Source organism: Piliocolobus tephrosceles, chromosome 6 (assembly GCF_002776525.5).
Source record: "Piliocolobus tephrosceles isolate RC106 chromosome 6, ASM277652v3, whole genome shotgun sequence".
NCBI lineage: Eukaryota > Metazoa > Chordata > Mammalia > Primates > Cercopithecidae > Piliocolobus > Piliocolobus tephrosceles.
In genome coordinates, this window is record NC_045439.1 from 42689009 (window position 1) to 42709520 (window position 20512).

General features: G+C 39.1%; 1 protein-coding gene across 2 annotated transcripts in view; it reads right to left on the reverse strand.

Annotated features, from left to right (window-relative positions):
• SYNE2 (spectrin repeat containing nuclear envelope protein 2) overlaps positions 1-20512 on the reverse strand; it is a 380145-nt gene that overhangs the window by 314901 nt on the left and 44732 nt on the right. For both annotated transcript variants that reach the window (XM_023232104.2, XM_023232093.3), the window contains exon 2: positions 7313-7442. In XM_023232104.2, the coding sequence (XP_023087872.2) occupies positions 7313-7391 (79 nt within the window). In that variant the 5' untranslated portion in view covers positions 7392-7442. The remainder of the gene's footprint in view (positions 1-7312; positions 7443-20512) is intronic.

Below are 20512 nucleotides of genomic sequence, written 5' to 3' on the forward strand. Positions count from 1 at the left end.
TCACTCATAATAAAATTGTTTATTGAAAACCTAAAATATTCAGAAACTTGATTGGCAGTAACAATTCAGGAATATCAAATGTGCCTAAAACATACTTCGAGGAACTCTGAAGGATTATTGCAGCAAGTAATATCCAAAGACGAGAGGAAATGCAAGGATAAGAACAGTAAGAAGACAACAATCTCCAGGGAAGTTCTGACCAAACTGTTTCATTTTTACAGTGAGAGGAATTTATAACTCACATTGCAAATAATGCTATATACAGTATGTTTTTTATTCTTCACCTCCCTAAAAATAAAACATAGAAAGATATTCCAGACAACATTTTTGGTCATATTTTGGTTGAATCTGTACAACAGATACCACAATTAGAAACATAACCCTTTAAAGTTAAAGATGTCAACTCATCTCCTAAGAATGATTACATTTGCATCCCAGGCTATTTTTTCACTTCCACAAGACATCAACAAGCAAATGCTCATCTAGACTACATGCTTCTTGAAGGTGCCCAATTTCTTTATACTCTGAACACCTATACCACTGTGCATGATTGGGGTTCAGCATTTACTGAGTAAATGAATAAAATTAAACATTGCATCTCCATTACAATGTTTGTAACCTAACCCACTAAGCTTGGATAATTTTTAATGCTTCTAATAATAGTACAGAAGTTGAAAGCCTCCCTTCAGATGGATACTCAGTAAATAATAAATAAATTTAAACGGAGTAATAACCTAACTACAGGGACTCACGTTTCACTACTGAACCCTACCAAGTAAGGATACCTACCGAGAAGACACAGAGGGTTTTTTAATCTTTTAAAATATGTCATCTAGACAATAACAGCATTAAATGAAACATACGAGCCTTGTTTGAAATGACACAGTAACTGGGCTGAATGTTTTTATACAGGTTTATGCAGATGGTTAAGCATTCACCAGCATCTTGGCAGGACTCCTGCCAAGTTAACTCCTGTGTGGTGGTAAAGGTAATAGAATCCACACTCATTCCTAGTTCAGTGTCTAATTAATGACAATATTCTGTATCTGGATGCTGTTTTTTTGAAGCATTGGCCTATGTTGTTTTTGAAAGCCAAGTAATTTGCTCCTGTTACAGAAATTCATTATGTACTTTATGACCAACAAGTTATATTTACCTGTTTAAAAAGAAATAACTTAAATCTAAAATATATAAAGTATCCAAACAGTTCAAAATTGCCTACAGTTGCTATTTAAAATTTCTCAAGATGAGTCTGCCTACACAATTTCCCTTGTTACTATGACTTTCAAATAGATCCTCCACCTGAATCACGTTTTTAGTCTTTCTATAACTGAGAAGTTCTCAAGAGTTTCTTTGTAAAGCACCTTTTATCTGCAAAAATTTATTTTAAGCACATTGATATAAATAATAATAAATGGCCTTCATATTTGATACTATCATGCCTCATAAAAAAAAAACACTAAATAGGCCAAGGTGGGAGGATCTATGGAGCCCAGGAGTTTGAGACAAGCCTGGGCAACATGGCAAAACCCCATCTCTACTAAAAATGCAAAAAATAGCTTGGCATGGTGGCGCCTGCCTGTAATCCCAGCTACTCAGGTGGCTAAAACACAAGAACTGCTTGAACCCAGGAGGCGGAGGCTGCAGTGGGCCGAGATCATGCCACTGCACTCCAACCTGGGCAACTGAGCAAGACTTCTGTTTCAGAACAAAGCAAAACAAAATACACTAAATAAAGTTAGTAATTTGGGCATTATATACGCTACTACTATTATCCCAAGCAGCTCAACTTCAAAACCGTGGAGCCTATCTACCTTATCCATATTTACCATTGCAAATTCCTAGTGAGTCTTCCACCTTAAAGATTTTCTTATCTGTCCCGTAATTTCACGCTCACTGCTATAACTCAGGCCCAGGCAAACAGTACCCAACACTCAGATATTTGCTAATACTTCCTAATAGGTTTCTCCAACTACTTGCCTACTCTTTTCCAGCCTTCCTGTACCTCAAAGCCAGATTAATCCCCTCAGGCACAACCCTGACATGTGACCATGTAACTGTCACTCTTAAGACCCAATAGGTAGGCACTGCCTAAAAGCAAAAACCCCAAACCATTGGGTTTCGATTCAACTCCATGAAGGATCTTAATTTCAGAAATATTTTGGAAGGGATTCCTACTTTGGTCTCAAATTACAGTGAATTGCAAAGAAAATCCCATCTAACTTTAAAGCCCTGTGATACTTATCCAACATTACCCCTACTGCTTTCATGCACATATCTATCCAATACTTCAAAACACTGTTCCCTGGGCATACCTTTCCCTCCCGAAGGGCTGAGCACAGATGTTGTTTCTGACAAAGTATGCAGTTATTATTTTCTTAGGATCAAAGAAAAGGAAGCACCTATTACTTGGCCAAGGAAGAAATCCAAATGGAAAGATTTAAAGGAATTCTACAATGGGCATCTTGGTAAAGCAAATAATTTTTAAAGACAGACATTTATGGCCAGGCACAGTGGCTCACGCCTGTAATCCCAGCACTCTGGGAGGCCAAGGTGGGAGGATAGCTCGAGGCCAGGAGTTCAAGACCAGCCTGGGCAAAATAGCAAGACTTCCCCCCATATATATTTTTAAATTTTAAAAATTAAAAATTAAATTAAATTTAAAAATGTTTAAACAGCCATTTATTATCATTTTAATAGCCTGAATTTCCATATCTCAAAATCATTTAAAATATGCACTGCTGGCCAAGTGTGGTGGCTCATGCCTGTAATCCCAGCACTTTGGGAGGCCAAGGCAGGCGAATCATTTGAGGTCAGGAGTTCGAGACCAACCTGGCCAACATGGTCTCTACTAAAAATACAAAAATTAGCCATGCATGGTGGCGGGCACCCGTAATCCCAGCCACTCAGGAGGCTGGGGCAGGAGAATCACTTGAACCCAGGAGGCAGAGGTTATAGTGAACCGAGGTCACACCACTGCACTCCAGCCTGGGTGAAAGAGCAAGTTTCTGTCTCAGAAAAAAAGAAAAAACTATATATATACGAATATACATGAATAAATAAAATGTGTACTGCCCAGAGTAATACATAATGCACATAATACGTATACACGAATAAATAAAATGTATACTGCCCAGAGTAATACATAATGCACTAAACTAAAATGAATTCCATTTTTATAAAACCCACTCAAATGCATAAATACCATTCCTTTCTCTTCCTAACCATTCAAACAGTCCAACACCATCCTCTTCACTACATGCAGAAAACATAAATATCTACCTATAAAGAGTATCCTCAGGGCCAGGTATGGTGGCTTACACCTGCAATCCCAGCACTTTGGGAGGCTGAGGTAGCAGGATCACTTGAGTCCAGGAGTTCAAAACCAGCCTGGGTATCGTAGCAAGACCCCCATCTCTACAAAAAATAAAATAGTTAGCCAGGCGCAGTGATGTGCACCTGTAGTACCAGCTACTTGGGAGGCTGAGGTGGGAAGATCACTTGAGCCCAGGAGTTTGAGAGTGCAGTGAGCCGTGTTCATGCCACTGCACTCCAGCCTGGGTGACATAGCAAGACCCTCGCTCAAAAAAAAGAGGGAAGGTACCCTCAAATTGGCTTTACGAAGATATTTTCTCAAAGATCACACAAAAAATCAATGAAAAGAAAGATGAAGTCACTTGTTTATCGTCCTGCTCTATGAATTTCGGCAAAGCACAGCCTGATTTTCAGGGTTGATTCCCTTTAGGCCCTGTACATATGGGCTATCTGCTTTCATAACATATTAATGATGAATCACTACATTTCAATTCAGACATTTTAATCTTTTCTTGCATGTGTTATTCTGAGTCAGGGTGTTGCCACAATTGTCTCACCTTAGATTAAGTTTTTGCTAAAATAAAGCAGACTGTGTAAGTTAATTAGGCCATTCTACTGTCTCTATCTGCCTCTAAGAAAAGGTTCTGAAACAAAAAATAAAAATGAAAACTTTCTTATGAGCAGTGATCCTGAGCCTCTTATATTACATGAAATCTCTTTTCTCGTATTACTCCAGGGATCATTAAGCACATGTGAATTTTGTGAAATACGAGTCTGCCTGCTGTGTGACAGCCTTTGGTTCAGTAGTACTTCTTGCAGATAATATTGTCCATCAGCTTTTTTTCTCAAATAGCTAATAATCCTGCTATGAAAGCAAAGGTGCCTTCAGAAATATATACAAGTGTCTGCCTTCTTTTCTTCCTTCCTCCCTCCTTTCCTTTTTTTCCTTCAACAACTTAGGCTGAAAGAATCATTACAAATTCACTGATAACAATATTGAACTTAACTTTGGGAAATCTATTCATTTTGCCATAAAGCCTTCATCTTATAGGCATGGGAACTTCTTGGTTGATATCTCTTGAGGGTACCTGGCTAATGTGAACAGACTGCCCACCGTCACCTTGACATTATAGTATTGGCTTTCCACCAGTCCCCCTAGACAGCAATGTGTCCAGCTCCACAATTCCTCTAAATACATCATGAAAGGAAATCATTCAGACTGACCAGTGCATGTATATCACATTTACATTGCAAAACAGTCCATACTACTCTCCAATTGGAAAGCAGATTGTATAACTACTATAATTGAAAACATGCTATAAGAAACCACTCATTTCTCAGTAATTTGCTAATTATTTTGAGCTACTTATGAGCCTGAGATCACTAATGTTACTTAAAGATGCCCATCCATATTCTGGATGTGAAAACTTGCTATGAGTTGAACAGGGTAAGGCTAAGATTTAATGAATTTTCCAGGGAAAGTTGTTAAGGAAACTCACTCTTTCAAACTGTTCTTTGAAGTGTATCAAAGAGGGTATGGAACAATACAAAGAAAACTGTCCTAGTCAAAACCCAGCTTCGCTGCTCACTAGCTGTGGGACTCTGGGCAAGTAATTCATTCTTTCTGAGCCCAGCTTCTTTCTCAATTGTCAAAGATTTTTCTTAAATCTACTTCATAATGTGGTTGTGAGGATCAAATGAGATAATGTATGCAAAAGTGCTACATAAGTTATAGCATGCTACATAAAAGTCAAAATGTCCACTCTGTTGTGGGGAAGAAAATATTACTTGATATGTATAATAATTATAATACTACAAGTGCTCAAAGAGATACTACGGGAGAACAGAGGAGGGAGCACATTATCTCAGCCTAAGAGAGAACGGGGCTCACAGAGGAAACTGATTCTAATTGACCTGGGGAGGGATAAAGGATGTATGAAGGATGGGTGGGAGGATGATTTCTGCTGCTGGAGGAGGGGCCGGGGGAGCTACAAGGGAAACAATCTGAATGAAAGCACACAGGCTGGCGGACCAGGGAGAGTATGGCCCCTTAAGGAACCGTGGGGCTGGAGCACAGAGTGCTTACGGGGCATGGTGGGAGATAAGAGCAGAGAGAAAGGCAAGCACTGGACCAGCAAAAGCCTGAACCATGCCAAGAAGTCTGGACTTCATCCCACACGTGATAGGGAGCCACTGAACAGAAATGTTAAAACAAAACAAACAAATGAAAAAGCAGGAAAAAAAACAGACGTCTGGTTTACAATTTTTTCCTATATATCATGAAGTTTCTACTCCAGCCATGTGCTCTTGGACAAGAAATAACTTTGAGACTAAGATTTTGGCCATAAATATAGAAAAAGAAAGTATGCGTACATATTGAGTCCCTAGTCTGTGTGAGGCACTGTGCTATTTGTCTCCCTTACTGTTCATCTTCAAAATGCAGCTGCAGTGTGGGAACTCTCATTCACATTTTACAAATGAGGAAACTGAGACTCAAAAGATGAAGTCTCTCCTCCAAGTTCAAAGAACTAGTGATTGGCAGAGCCTACATTAGAAATTTGATTTACCTATTTTATTGCAGCCAAAACATCACATGCAACCAAAACATCACAGAAAAACAAGAATTTTTTTCCAGCTAAATGAAAGCTTGATTCCAACCACATCTGAATATTCAGACACTATTTTTTAAGTCCTTACTGAAAATTTTAAAAATTCTTACCTCAAGTATAACCTCTCAACAATTTAAATGTTTCTTACTCTATATAAATTATACAATAATTACTTTGAAAAGGCTGATACATACAGATACTGTCTATTCTAACAGCTATTGATTTCCATCTCAGCTCAAAATATAGAAGCAAATCATTCAAAACAGATTTTTTTTTTTTTTTTGCCAAATCACTCAATATGGCACCAAAACAGATCTTTAATTTAAAGGAAAATATCAGGAAAAAAGTAATTTTGGCATCTTTACCATAAATGACTTAGAATCTATGACTTTAAGTAACATTCTAAAAATGCTGCATAATACTGCCCATAATCTTAAAATTACTTTAAAATACATAGTTGCATAAATATTTTCAAAGACCTGCTATAGCCTTATTTCTTTTATATTAGCTAACTTTACTCAACTCCAAAATTTGCTTCATCAACAAAGGTAGAAGGTCTAGTGGCTAGTGAATTTTCAAAGTACAACACAAATATTGCCAAACTCCACAAGAAGCACTTTTTTAAAAATGACAGCCCTTATATACATGCACACATGATTCACATGATTGAAAGGTCACTCATTTATAATATTACCTCTCTTCCTATCAGGACAAAATAAGGATGTGCATTCATTCATTCATTCATTTGAGACGGAGTTTCGCTCTTGTTGCCCAGACTGGAGCGCAATGGTGCAATCTCAGCTCACTGCAACCTCCGCCTCCCAGGTTCAACTAATTCTCCTGCTTTAGTCTCCCAAGTAGCTGGGATTACAGGCATGTGCCACAACACCTGGCTAATTTTGTATTTTTAGTAGAGACAGAGTTTCCCCATGTTGGTCAGGCTAGTCTCAGGCTAGAGTTTCCCCATGTTGGTCAGGCTAGACCTTGGCTGATCCACCTGCCTTGGCTTCCCAAAGTGCTGGGATTACAGGCATGAGCCACTGTGCCCGGCAAGGATGTGCATTTAAAAGAAGCTACACAAAAAGATACGAAGTAAGTACAAACAATGCCAAGCAAACTACAGTTTACTATTTAATTTTCACTGCAAATAAAATACATACACTCAGTAAGAAACTGGAGATAGCAAACTCCTTCCAGGTATTCCTTACTTTCCCAGAGAGCTAAGACAGAAATAAAGACATTTAAATATACTAAAAGGTTTCTACAGTTGGAAAAATACAGATATATTTATCTCCATAAGAGAGACAGAAATCAGTATGATTCGCAACTAGATAAAAATAAGGTTTCCACAGTTTCTGTAGGTGTTACCCCCACCCAATCTTAATTACCTTGCAATGAAATATGGAGATCGTCGATGCCCCAGGAAATCTGTTCATCTTCAGTGGGAAGCTCAGGACTAGATGCCATTCTTTGAGTCAATGGAGATTATATCATGTCCATCTCAACTGAAGAAGTGAACTGAAAGTGAAATGGATAAATGTTCATTAATAACTTTGCAGCTCTGTTTCTAGTAAACATGCATTGCCAGAAAATAGCAGCAACCAAAAACTGTCCTCCAAAACAAGTATGGCTGTCTAGTGTGTGTTTCCGTGGTTCATGAAGAACAAAGTAACTACGCCTTCTTTTTGACTCACAATCAAGATTTTGCCCTATGACCTATTCATGCCATTTGGAGCTGCTTTCAGAACTCCAGAAGAACTAGCATTGTGGATTCTATACCAGTGGTGGAAAGGAAAGCCAGGCAATTCGATGTAATAACTTGTCTAGAGGAAGGAAAGTTGACACAAACTGATATCTTAGGCGTTAGTGTTACGTGATTGTTAGCCTTCAACTCCAAGGATTTTCTTTAAAACTTTTTTTTTTAACTTAGTTCCTTTTCTACCCCAGTTATGTTGCCATTTACTGGAAACAATAAGAGCTGAGCCTGCATAGCTTGAAAAGTGAAACTAAAAATCTAATATATCAAAAAGAATATTTTAATGAGTTCTAATATATTGAATTATTTTCCCAAGGGCTTATTTTTCCACCTACACATTTCTTCCCCTCGCCCCACCTTGATTCTTAAAGAACTCCTCCAGTGAGAGCAGTTTTTACTCCATACCTCTTTAAATGCATTGCTTCATGTATTTATTTACCACTATTAGTTTCTGTAGGATGAGTATAAAACACTGACTTGTCCCATATGGATGATTAAATAATAAAACAAACCTAACCAAGCGTATAAAAATATAAAGTAGATTGGGGGTATACATAGGGATGGATAACTACAGCTTTGTGATCAAGCAAGCATTGCAAAATATTAATGTTAGAATCTATGTGTTGACCATATAGGTATTCACTTTTAAATCCCTTTAACTTTGCTGTATACTAGAAATTTTACATAATAAAATGCTGGGGTGGGAGGGAACTAAAAGATAAATATGAGGCCAACAGCTAGATACAATCCATCATATTAAATATTAAACAGAACACTTCAAAAAATACAAAGAATAAAAATCATTAAACAGTCCCTCCTAGTTCAAAAATCTTTCAATCCTGCCTGCCCTCTCTGTTTATCATCCACATCCCTTTTTTATCTCTTGCATGGATCACTGTTGTTAAAGATTTCAGCTACCAAATCAACTTGACTAGTTAATGATTAATTTCTTTATCCTCTGAATTAAGATGAATCACAACCAGCCTGAGGTAAAAGAGTTGCTATGTGGAATTGAGAGATTCTAACCAAAAGGAAAGGCTGTTTATTAGTTCACCATGAGCCTTGGCAGCCTGATGAGTGATAAAGATACAAACATCCTCAGCTTTGTAATGTACTGAGGACCTCCACCACCCCTTCCCATACTCTGGGGTTCCTGAACCCAAAGTGGAGACAAAGCACTTCTTCATTTTGGTACCCTAAGAATTGAATTCTAGAATGAATTTTCTAAGGGCACACACTATTCCATGTCATCACTATTTAAAAAAAAAAAAAAAAAAAAGGATAATAGAAATAGTAGAAACCATTTATACAGTACTTACTGTATACAGGCACTGTTTTAAGCACTTTGTATATACAACCTCATTTAATCTTTATAAAAACAGTAAGAGTTAGGAACTATAGTTATCTCCACATTTGAAAAGACAAAGCTTAGATGCACCGCAATTGTCTAAGGACACACAGGTAATAAATGATGGAGCCAAGACTTGAATCCAGGTGGTTTGGGCTGCAGAGTTCATGCTCTAAACCAGCACACAATGGTGCCTCCTAAGGTGAGCAAGTTTGCCGTATGTCATTTATTTTTGTTTTCATTCATTTGCACAACAAATAATCATATAGGCTGGATGCTGCTCTCAAGAGATTCAATCCTCTGAGAATGATAAATGAACACAATATGAAGCAAAATCCTCTAATAAACAAGTACAGAAGGTACTCTGAGAGCAAAGGAGATGGCATGCCCCGTCACTTGAAGCTGGAGATGGATGCGACTGTCAGGAGTTGCAGTGGACCGAATTCTCACATCCCCCAAAGTTCATATGTTGAAATCTAATCCCCAATATCACGGTATTAGAAGGTAGGGCCTTTTGGAGGTGATCCTCATTAAGGGGATTAGTGCCCTTATACAAAGAGGCCCAGCCCGGGCACAGTGGCTCATGCCTGTAATCCCAGCACTTTGGGAGGCCGAGGTGGGCGGATCATGAGGTCAGGAGTTCGAGACCAGCCTGACCAACATGATGAAACCCCGTCTCTACTAAAAATAGAAAAATTAGCTGGGCGTCGTGACGCGCGCCTATAATCCCAGCTACTCAGGAGGCTGAGGCAGGAGAATCGCTTGAACCAGGGAGGCAGAGTTTGCAGTGAGCCGAGATCACACCACTGCACTCCAGCCTGATTGACAGAGTAAGACTCTGTCTCAAAAAATAAAATGAAATAAAATAAAATAAAAATAAATAAAAGAGGCCCAAGAGAGACCCCTTACCTCTTCTACCATGTGAGGATAGACTGAGAGAATAGCCATCTATGAGGACACAGGTCCTCATCAAACATTGAACCTTCCGGACTTGATCTTGGATTAGATTTCTGTCATTTACAAACTACCCATTTTATGGTATTTTGTTATAGCAACTCAAACAACCTAAGACAAGAGTGTACTTTTTACAAAATAGCATTTCATACCAAATAGTCCTATTAGCATTAGCATTATTTGGACAGTACCTTGAATTTGGTAAGAATATCTCTGAGAAGATCCAAATCAGTATAATCAGAAATGACAAAGATGATATTACAGTTGATCCCTCAGAAATACAAAAGATTCTCAGTGAATACTACAAACAATTCTATGCACACAACTTAGAAAATCTAGAGGAAATGGACAAATTCCTGGAAACACAATTTCCCAAGATTGAATTGGGAAGAGATTGAAATCTTGAGTAGACCAATATCAAACTCTGAAGTTGAATCAATAATAATTTTTTTAAAAACCTACCAACCAAAAAAAGCTCTGGACCAGATGGATTCACAGCTGAATTCTACCAGAAGTGTAAAGAAGAATTGGTACAAATCCTACTGAAACTATTCCAAAAAATCAAGGAGGAGGGACTCCTCCCTAACTCATACTATGAAGCCAGCATCAGCCTAATACCAAAATTTGGCAAAGACACAACTAAAAAAGAAAACTTCAGGCCAATATCCCTGATGAACATAGATGCAAAAATTCTCAACAAAATACTAGCAAACTGAATCCAGCAGCACATAAAAAAGTTAATTCATCACGATCAAGTAGGCTTTATTCCTGGGATGCAAGGTTGGTTCTAACATATGCAAATCAATAAATGTGATTCACCACATAAACAGAATTAAAAGCAAAAACCCTATGTCATCTCAATAGACACAGAAAAGCTTTTTATATAATCCAACATTTCCCTTTATGATTAAAAAAAATCCTCAGCAGACGAGGCATTGAAGGAACATACCTCAAAATAATACGAGCCATCTATGAAAAAACCCACAGCCAACATGATACTCAATGGGCAAAAGCTGGAACAATTCTCCTTGAGACTCAGAACAAGACAAGGATGACCACTCTCACCACTCCTATTCAACATAGCACTGGGAGCCCTAGCCAGAGCAATCAGGCAAGAGAAAGAAATAAAAGGCATTCAAATAGGAAAAAAAGAGGTCAAACTATCTCTTTTTGCTGATGATATGATTCTATACCTAGAAAGCCCTAAAGACTCTGTCAAAAGGCTACTAGAACTGATACGTGATTTTAGCAGGGTTTCAGGATATGAAATCAACGTACAAAAATCAGTAACATTTCTATACACCAGTTAACATCCAGGCTAAGAGTCAAGAACATAATCCCATTTACAATAGCCACAAAGAAAATGAAATATCTAGGAACACAGCTAACCAAGGAGGTGAAAGATCTCAAGGAGAGTTATAAAACAGTGCTGAAAGAAATCAGAAATGACACAAATAAAGGGAAAAACTTTCCATGCCCATGGAGTAGAAGCATCAGTATCACTGAAATGAGCATACTACCAAAGCAATTTACAAATTCAATGCCATTCCTATCAAACTATGAACATTCTTCACAGAATTAGAAAAAACAACTCTAAAATTCATATAAAACCAAAAAAGAGCCCAAATAGTCAAAGCAATCCTAAGCAAAAAGAACAAAGCCAGAGACATCACACTACCCAATTTCAAAATATACTCTATGGCTACAGTAACCAAAACAGTATGGTACTGATACAAAAACAGACACAAAGACCAATGGAACAAAATAGAAAACTCGGAAATAAAGCTGCACATTTCCAACCATCTGATAGTAACAAGACTGACAAAAGTAAGCAATGGGGAAATGAGTCCCTATTCAATAAATAGTGCTGGGATAACTGTCTAGCCATATGCTGAAGAACAAAACTGAACCCTTCCTTATCTTTCACCATAAACAAAAATTAACTCAACATAGATTAAAGATTTAAATGTAAGACCTCAAACTATAAAAATCCTGGAAGAAAATCTAGGAAATACCCTTCTCATCATAAGCATTGACAAAGAATTTTTGGCTAAGTCTCCAAAAGCAAAAGCAACAAAAAACAAAAATTGACAAATGAGACCTAATTAAAGAGTTTCTGCACAGCAAATAAACTATCAACAAAGTAAACAACCTACAGAACGGAAGAAAACATTTGCAAACTATGTACTGACAAAAGCCTAATATTCAGAATCTATAAGGATCTTAAAGAAATCAACAAGCAAGTCAACCCCATTAAAAAATGGGCAAAAGACATGAATAGACACTTCTCAAAAGAAGACTTACAAGAGGCCAACTAACATGAAAAAATGCTTATCATCACTAATTATCAGAGAAATGCAAATCAAAAACCACCAAGATATACCATCTCACACCAGTCAGAATGGCTACTACTAAAAGTCAAAAAACAACAGATGCTGGTGAGGTTGCAGAGAAAAGAGAATGCTTATAAACTGTCAGTGGGAAAGTAAATTAGTTCAGCCACTGTGGAAAGCAGTTTGCAGATGTCTCAAAGAACATAAAACAGAGCTAACATTCAACTCAGCAATCCTATTACTACATATATACTCAAAGGAAAATAGATCTTTCTACCAAAAAGACACATGCACTCGTAAGTTTATTGCCACGTGACTCACAATAACAAAGACATGGAATCAGCCTAGGTTCCCATCAACAGTGGATTCAATAAAGAAAATGTAGTGCATGCACAACAATGGAATACTAAAAGTCATTAAAAAGATTAAAATCATAGCTTTTGCAGCAACATGGATGGAGCTGGAGGCCATAATCCTAAGCGAATAAACACAGGAACAGAAAGCCAAATAATATATGTTTTCACTTAAAAGTGGGAGCTAAACATTGAGAACACATAGACATAAACATGGGAACAAAAGACACTACAGACTTCTAGAGGGGTGAAGGGAAGGAGGGGGGCATGGATTGGAAAACTACCTATTGGGTCCTATGCTCACCACCTGGTTACAATACACCTGTGTTACAAACCTGCACATGTGCCCTCTGTATCTAAAACAGAAGTTGAAATTTTAAAAAATATATAGAATGTCTCGAAATTAAAAAAGAAAAAAGAATGGCCATTTAATTGAATATTAATCAAATATAAGGTATCAGATATAGGAGAAAGAAACATTTGTTGTATTTATATTAAAAATAAAAATAGAACAATAAAGACAATTTGGTAACTGGAGAATCAAGAAGTATTCCTGTCCTCAACTGGCATGTGGAATTCACTGCATTGTATATTAAAGATGTAGGAAAAGACCATGCCTATAGTCCTAGCTACCCAGGAGTCTGAGGTGGGAGGATTGTTCAAACCCAGAAGTTCAAGGCATCCCTGGGCAACATAGAGAGACTACCTCTAAAAACTAAATAAATAAAAATAAATAAATAATAAAGGTGTCAGAAAAAAAATCAGATAACACAGTACCCCCCAAAAACCAGTCTAGACCTTAAAATAGCTGGATGTCTAAGAAGTTTCTGTTTTTAATCATGAAAATTTATTAGCAAACAAGGCAAAAGATATATTCATAATTTTTTTTACCCCCTGGACAATTTCTTAGAGCTTCTAGAAATGTCTATCAAAAGCAAAACCAAACTTTGAAGACTGAATCAATTGGAAGTGTTAGATTATTGATCCAAATACTGTCGTAGTACAATTATTTGTCAAAACATGCTACAGAGGCCATGAGGATACAATTGAAGAGACTTACTGATGACATTTCCAACACAATTGTTTTTGTTGAGAAACTGCTGACATTTCTAGGGAGGAATTTACCTATCAAATAGGACTCACGAGAAACTGGAACACAGTAGAAAAGAAAAGCTTCAAGGGACTTCTCAGGATTTGAATTCAGAAGCTAGAAAGGCTTTGAAAAGAGGCAGAAGAAAGAGTGAAAGGCCAGGTGCAGTGGCTCATATCTGTAATCCCAGCACTTAGGAAGCCAGAGGCAGGAGGACTGCTTGAGACCAGGACTTCGAAACCAGCCTTGGTCTCAACAAAAAAATCAAAAAAATTAGCTGGGCATGGTGGCACACACCTGTAGTCATAGCTACTCCAGAGGCTGGGGTTCCCACCTCACTCGAGGCCAGATCAAGGCTGCAGTGAGTTGTGTTCAGACCGCTGCACTCCAGCCTGGGTGACAGAGCAAGACCTTGTCTCCAAAATAAAAAATAAAAATAAAAATAAATCAAGGAAACAAAGAGGAGTGAGGGTTTGGCTAAAGGGCTAGATGCAGTCTCCCCGGTCTCTAGCAACTGAAATCTATCACTGTGTTTTGACTCCCTTGAAGAGAACACAGTGGCTGTGCCCAGGTAAATTCCAGCCCAGAAGAGCTTTCCTGGGTACTCCTTCCGGCCTTACTTTTTCTTTTCAAATAAAAGTTACTAAAATTATGTTACTAAGCTAGGATTTAGTATTAAAATAAATTAAACTATTCTTCTTCTTTTTTTTTTTTTTTGAGATGGAGTCTTGTTCTGTCACCCAGGCTGAAGTGCAGTGGTGCAAACTCGGCTCACTGCAACCTCTGCCTCCCGGGTTCCAGCGATTCTCGTGCCTCAGCCTCCCTAGTAGCTGGGATTACAGGCGCGCACCACCACACACAGCTAATTTTTGTATTTTTAGTAGAGATGGAGTTTTGCCATTTTGGCCAGGCAGGTCTTGAACTCCTGACCTCAGATAATCAGCCTGCCTCAGCCACCCAAAGTGCTGGGATTACAGGCATGAGCCACCATGCCTGACCTTAAATGAAACTACTCTTAAAAGTTAATAAAATCTTCAGAAACATAACGAAAGGTTAGGTGAAGAATGTAGTGGCATTAAAGCTTCTAAAATGAAGTGGAATAATGTGGAATTGTTTTTAAAATATATGTAAATTAATATACAAGCTTTTACCAATGGCACAAGCTATTTGGGGGTTTTGCTTTTGTTTTGTTTATTGTTACTGAAGACAAGTTTTCATTCTGTCACCCAGGCTGGAGTACAGTGGTGCTATCATGGCTCACTGAAACCTCAACTTTCCCGGGCTTAAGCCGTCCTCCCACCTCATCCTCCCAAGTAGCTAGAACTACAGGCACACGCTACCACAGTCGGCTAATTTTTAAATTTTCTGTAGCGGCAGGGTCTCACTATATTCCCCATGCTGTTCTCAAACTCCTGACCTGAAGCCATCCTCCTGCCTCAGCCCCCCAAAGTGCTGGGATTACAGGTGTCAGCAATTGCAGCTGGCTGATATAAACTATTTTGAAATGACTGTGGTTTGCTTATGCAATAATCCTGTGGTGTCGACTAAAACCTCAAAACACTAGTGAGTTTCCCTTTTTTAAAGAAATCTTGGCATTTACTCTGGTTTTTTGAACTAAAAGATGAAATTTTAATAGAAAGCATCTCAAATGAAAGGGATTATGGGTGGTGTTTATTTTCTTTTTATCTGCATTTTAAAATTTTTAAATGACGGATGCTTATTTCTACTGAAATAAGAATGACAATTTGGCTTTTATTTTAATGAAATGACAGCAAAATGAGAATAAGGTATTATTAGTTCAGGTTCAGTTCTTCATTCCATATGCAATAGAACCTGTACTTCTATGTCTTCACACGGAGAAAAATACTCTCTTGACAAAAATGAAATATTTTTAAAATTCTCTGAGTGTGTCAGAAATTTCTAAAAAATACTCCCAAAGTCTTTTTGGTAGCTCAATGGCTTTCCATTTTCTCATTAGTAGACAGTTTGTTAACAAGCCCTGCCAGTCTAACTGAAAGTCTAACTGAAAAACCACTTTGCCAATGGTGAGGAAGAAGCATCTGTCCTGTCTTTAAAGGTTGACCAGAAGGTGTATCATAGCAGATGTAGCATTCACGTATTTCTTTAACAGAGTGATTTTAAAGTCAGCATTTTCCCTGGGGTGTCTCTCCTGTTCTTTTTCCATTCTTCAGCTGTACTATGTTACTTATAGTTCACCTAGGAATTTGGAAGGATCTTCTCCTTTATCAGTTAAATTGTAGAGCTGTTCCTAGCAATTGACAGTCCGCTTACAAGCTCACAGCAGAAAGTTGGTGAAACACTGCAATAAATCTGTTCATCTTTTTCCCATTAACTTTTCCCCCTTATTATTTATCCTGTGGTCATCATTTGACTAGAAGTAAATTGACCTGGTGCATATTCCCAGGTCAGGTGATTTGTAAAGTCCACTCTATTCCCTCCTCCCGGGCACTTTATTCTTCTAATGACACCACACAAATGCCAGAACAATCAATCCTAAGACATGGTTTGGCTGTGTCCTCACCCAAATCTCATCTTAAATTGTAACTCCCACAATTCCCACGTGTCATGGGAGGAACCTGGTGGGAGGTGATTGAATTATGGGGGCAGGTCTTTCCTGCGTTGTTCTCATGATAGTGAATGAGTCTCATGAGATCTGATGGTTACTATTAGTGGGAGTTTTCCTGCACAAGCTCTCTTTTTGCCTGCCGCCATCCATGTAAGTCGTGACTTGCTCTTCCTTGCCTTTCATCATGATGGTGAGGACTCCCCAGCCATGTGGAAGTGTGTAAGTCCATTAAATCTCTTTTTCTTCCCAGTCTCAAGTATGTCTTTATCAGCAGCGTGAAAACGAACTAATACACCTATCTATGTACTACACTTTTGGAAAACAAAAATGCAGCAATTCTCAAATCATGATGCCACTGGGCTTCCAATCGCACAACAAAGCAGTGTCACCAACCAATACCAACTGTGGCAAGAAACCACCCACTTAACCCGTGATCAGAACATCCTGAGGAAATGTAGCCACTTCCCTAAAAGAGCCTTCTGATGGCCTTGACCCAGTCCCTGATGCTCTGAACTTCAGTATCCACTGCTGTGGAATGGGAATAATATTTCTCTTATAAGGTGGTTGTTGGAATTCAAGGAAAACACTCATGAAACTAAAAATGACAACAATTAACATTTATTAAATACTTACTACAAGAAATATACTACACAGTATATAAACTGTATTTATTATAATCTGTGAAATACATTTATAGGGATTATCCTGTTTCTTAATCAGCAGTAAAAATTAAAAGCTAGTCACAATACTAAAACAAAGAGTGAAAAAACTTAGTAAGGCACAGTGGCTCACGCCTGTAATCCCAGCACTTTGGGAGGTCAAGACAGGAGGATCACTTGAGACCAGGTGTTCTAGACCAGCCTAGGCAACATGGTAAAACCCCATCTTTACAAAAAATACAAAAATTAGCTAGGCACGGTGATGTGTGCCTGTAGTCCCAGCTACTTGGGAGGCTAAGGCAGGAGGATCACCTGCGCCCAGGAGGTCAAGGCTGCAATAAGCCATGATTACGCAACTGCACTCCAGCCCAGATAACATAGCAAGACCCTGTCTCAAAAAAACTAACAAACAGGCCCGGGGACAGTGGCTCATGCCTGTAATCCCAACATTTTGGGAGGCCAAGGTAGGTGGATCACCTGAGGTCAGGAGTTCAAGACTAGCCTGACCAAGAAGGTGAAACCCTGTCTCTACTAAAAATACAAAAATTAGCTGGGTGTGGTGGCAGGCACCTATAGTCCCACATACTCGGGAGGTTAAGACAGAAGAATTGCTTGAACCCAGGAGGCAGAGGTTGTAGTCAGCCAAGATCATGACACTGCACTCCACTTTACACACACGGAGCAAGACTCCATCTCAACAACAGCTGAAGGATGAAAACTTCCAAAGCTAAAAAACCTGACATTTACAAATGTGAAATCAACACAGATTCAGAAAATTCTCCACAAATGCTGTCTGATTCCACTTATATAAGGTACCTACAGTCGTCAAAATTTAAAGACAGAGAGTAGAATGGTGCTGCCAGGGGAATGGAGAGTTAACTATTTTAATTAACTTTTAATTGTTTAATGAATAAACAGTTTCAGTTTCACAAAATGAAGAGTTCTGGAGATGGAGGGTGGTGATGCTTACACAACAATGTGAATCCATCAGCAGGAATTAATACCACTTAAAAATGATTAGGATGATAAACTTTATGTTATGTGTATTTTGAACAAAGTTTTAAAAGAAAACTTTTCAACCTATAATTTATATCCAGCTAAAGTATCAATCAAGTGTTAGGGTAGAAAAAAGTAATTTCCTGACACACAAAGCTCCAAAAATATGTATGTCCTAAGCACTTGTTCTTAGAAAGCTACTGGTGGGGGCCAGGTGCAGTGATTCATGCCTGTAATCTCAGCACCCTGGGAGGCCAAGGTGGGCAAATCGCTTGAGGCCAGGAGTTCGAGACCAGCCTGGGCAACCAGCAAAACCCCGTCTCTACAAAAAATACAAACATTAACCAGCTGTGGGCAGCGTGCGCCTGTAATCCCAGCTACTCAGGTTGCTGAGGCAGGTGAATTGCTTGAGCCAGGGAGGTAGAGATTGCAGTGGGCCGAGATGGCAACACAGCACTGCAGCCTGGGCAACGGCGAAACTCTGTCTCAAAAAGAAAATAAAGCTATACCAAAAAAATAAGGTAAAGCAAGATGAACGAAAGTATGCCAACAAAATAGAACACTAAACTAAAAATGAGAAAAACGGGGACTGGGCATTGAATACAGGAGAAATAAAGGGACATTCCCAGGATGATAGTGATGCAGCAGATTGAGGCAGGAAAAGAAAGGGCTCTGAGAGGGAGGTTTGGGGTGCACGCTGTGGGGAAGATTACATGGGAAGGAGGGATGTGACTACAGGCAGGAGTGAACCCATGAAATGAGACAGTGTACAGACTGCTGTCTCAGTGAGGCTGAAGAACAATTACGGTTTGCATACCTTAGGAAATACACTAGGAGAGTTGGCGGCTGTGGTCAGAGAGATTTGAAGGAGTGGCTTTGAAGATAAAGCAGCTCATGATAAGACAAAGTTCCAATTTGGGATCTCAGAAACTTTTTCAAAAAATGTATTCCTCCATGCATTCCATGAAGAATTTGTGGTTTGCAAAACATGCTCGCTGTTCCTCTGGGTAGGAATGCTGAGAAATTTTGAAGCAGAGAAGAATGAAGAGAGCTCTCATCATCTGACTTCATTTTTCTCAGGAAAATAAGAGCCGAGTTTCATCTCTTGGGAGCAGGAGTAGGGGAAGCATGGGTGGTGTGGGGTCCTTGAGGAATAAACGGTGCTTGGAACAGGCCACAGCTGAGAACACAAACTCACCAACCACAGAAGCATACAAGGATTGTGAGGGCAGCTGAAGGGCCACTGAGGCCAGAGTGGCACCGGCTGCAAATGAACCCAAATGGCATGCTGGGTCCAAGGTGGGCCCAGGAGGGCTCAGCAAAAACATTCTCACATCTGCCTGATGCTCATTTCTGCCAACTAAAAAATCCTGTAAAAGTGCACGTGGCCGGGCACAGTGGCTCAAGCCTGTAATCCTAGCACTTTGGGAGGCCGAGACGGGCAGATCACAAGGTCAAGAGATCGAGACCATCCTGGCGAACACGGTGAAACCCCATCTCTACTAAAAAAAAAAAAATACAAAAAACTAGCCGGGCGAGGTGGTGGGCGCCTGTAGTCCCAGCTACTCAGGAGGCTGAGGCAGGAGAATGGCGTAAACCCAGGAGGCAGAGCTTGCAGTGAGCTGAGATCCGGCCACCGCACTCCAGCCTGGGCGACAGAGCGAGACTCCATCTCAACAACAACAAAAAAAAAACAAAAAGTGCACGTATACACAAGGAGACACATTCAGGAATAATCAGGGTAGAAGTGTTTGTAAGGAAAAAAGTGGAAATAATCTAATACTATCAGCAGAGAAACAGATAAACTGTCGCTGACTCATGTGGAAGTGAAGACTATTCACAGCTAAAACGAATGAACGGCCAATATCAGCATGGATAGATACCAGAACTACAAAGGTGGGGAAACAAGCCAGCACAAAGGACAGATATACTATAAAGTCATATGTCCTTTATGTAAATTTATTTATATATTTATTTATTTGTTTGTTTAGAGATAGGGTCTCACTCTGTTACCCAGGCTGGAGTACAGTGGCACGAGCTCAGCTCACTGCAATCTCCACCTCCCGGGTTCAAGTAATTCTCCTGCCACAGCCTTCCAAGTAGCTGAAATTACAGGTGTGCGCCACCAATCCTGGCTAAGTTTTGTATTTTTTGGTAGAGACGACGTTTCACCATGTTGGCCAGGCTGGTCTCAAACTCCTGACCACAGGTGATCCGCCTGCCTTGGCCTCCCAAAGTGCTGGAATTACAGGTATAAGCCACCGCGCCAGGCCATTTATGGACATTTTAAACACACACATGCACACATATACAGTAAAAGAACAAAAACATGCTAAGGCAGGATACCTACTACTTCACAGAGTGGAGGGCAAAGGACTGGGAGGACAGACTTCAGCTGTATCGTTTACTTAGTTAAACATCTAAGTAGGGAATCCATTATCAATGTTTAAAATAGTCATTATTAACTCTTTAAATTTCAACAGAATTCTATGTAAGTTAGAGAAGTGGGAGG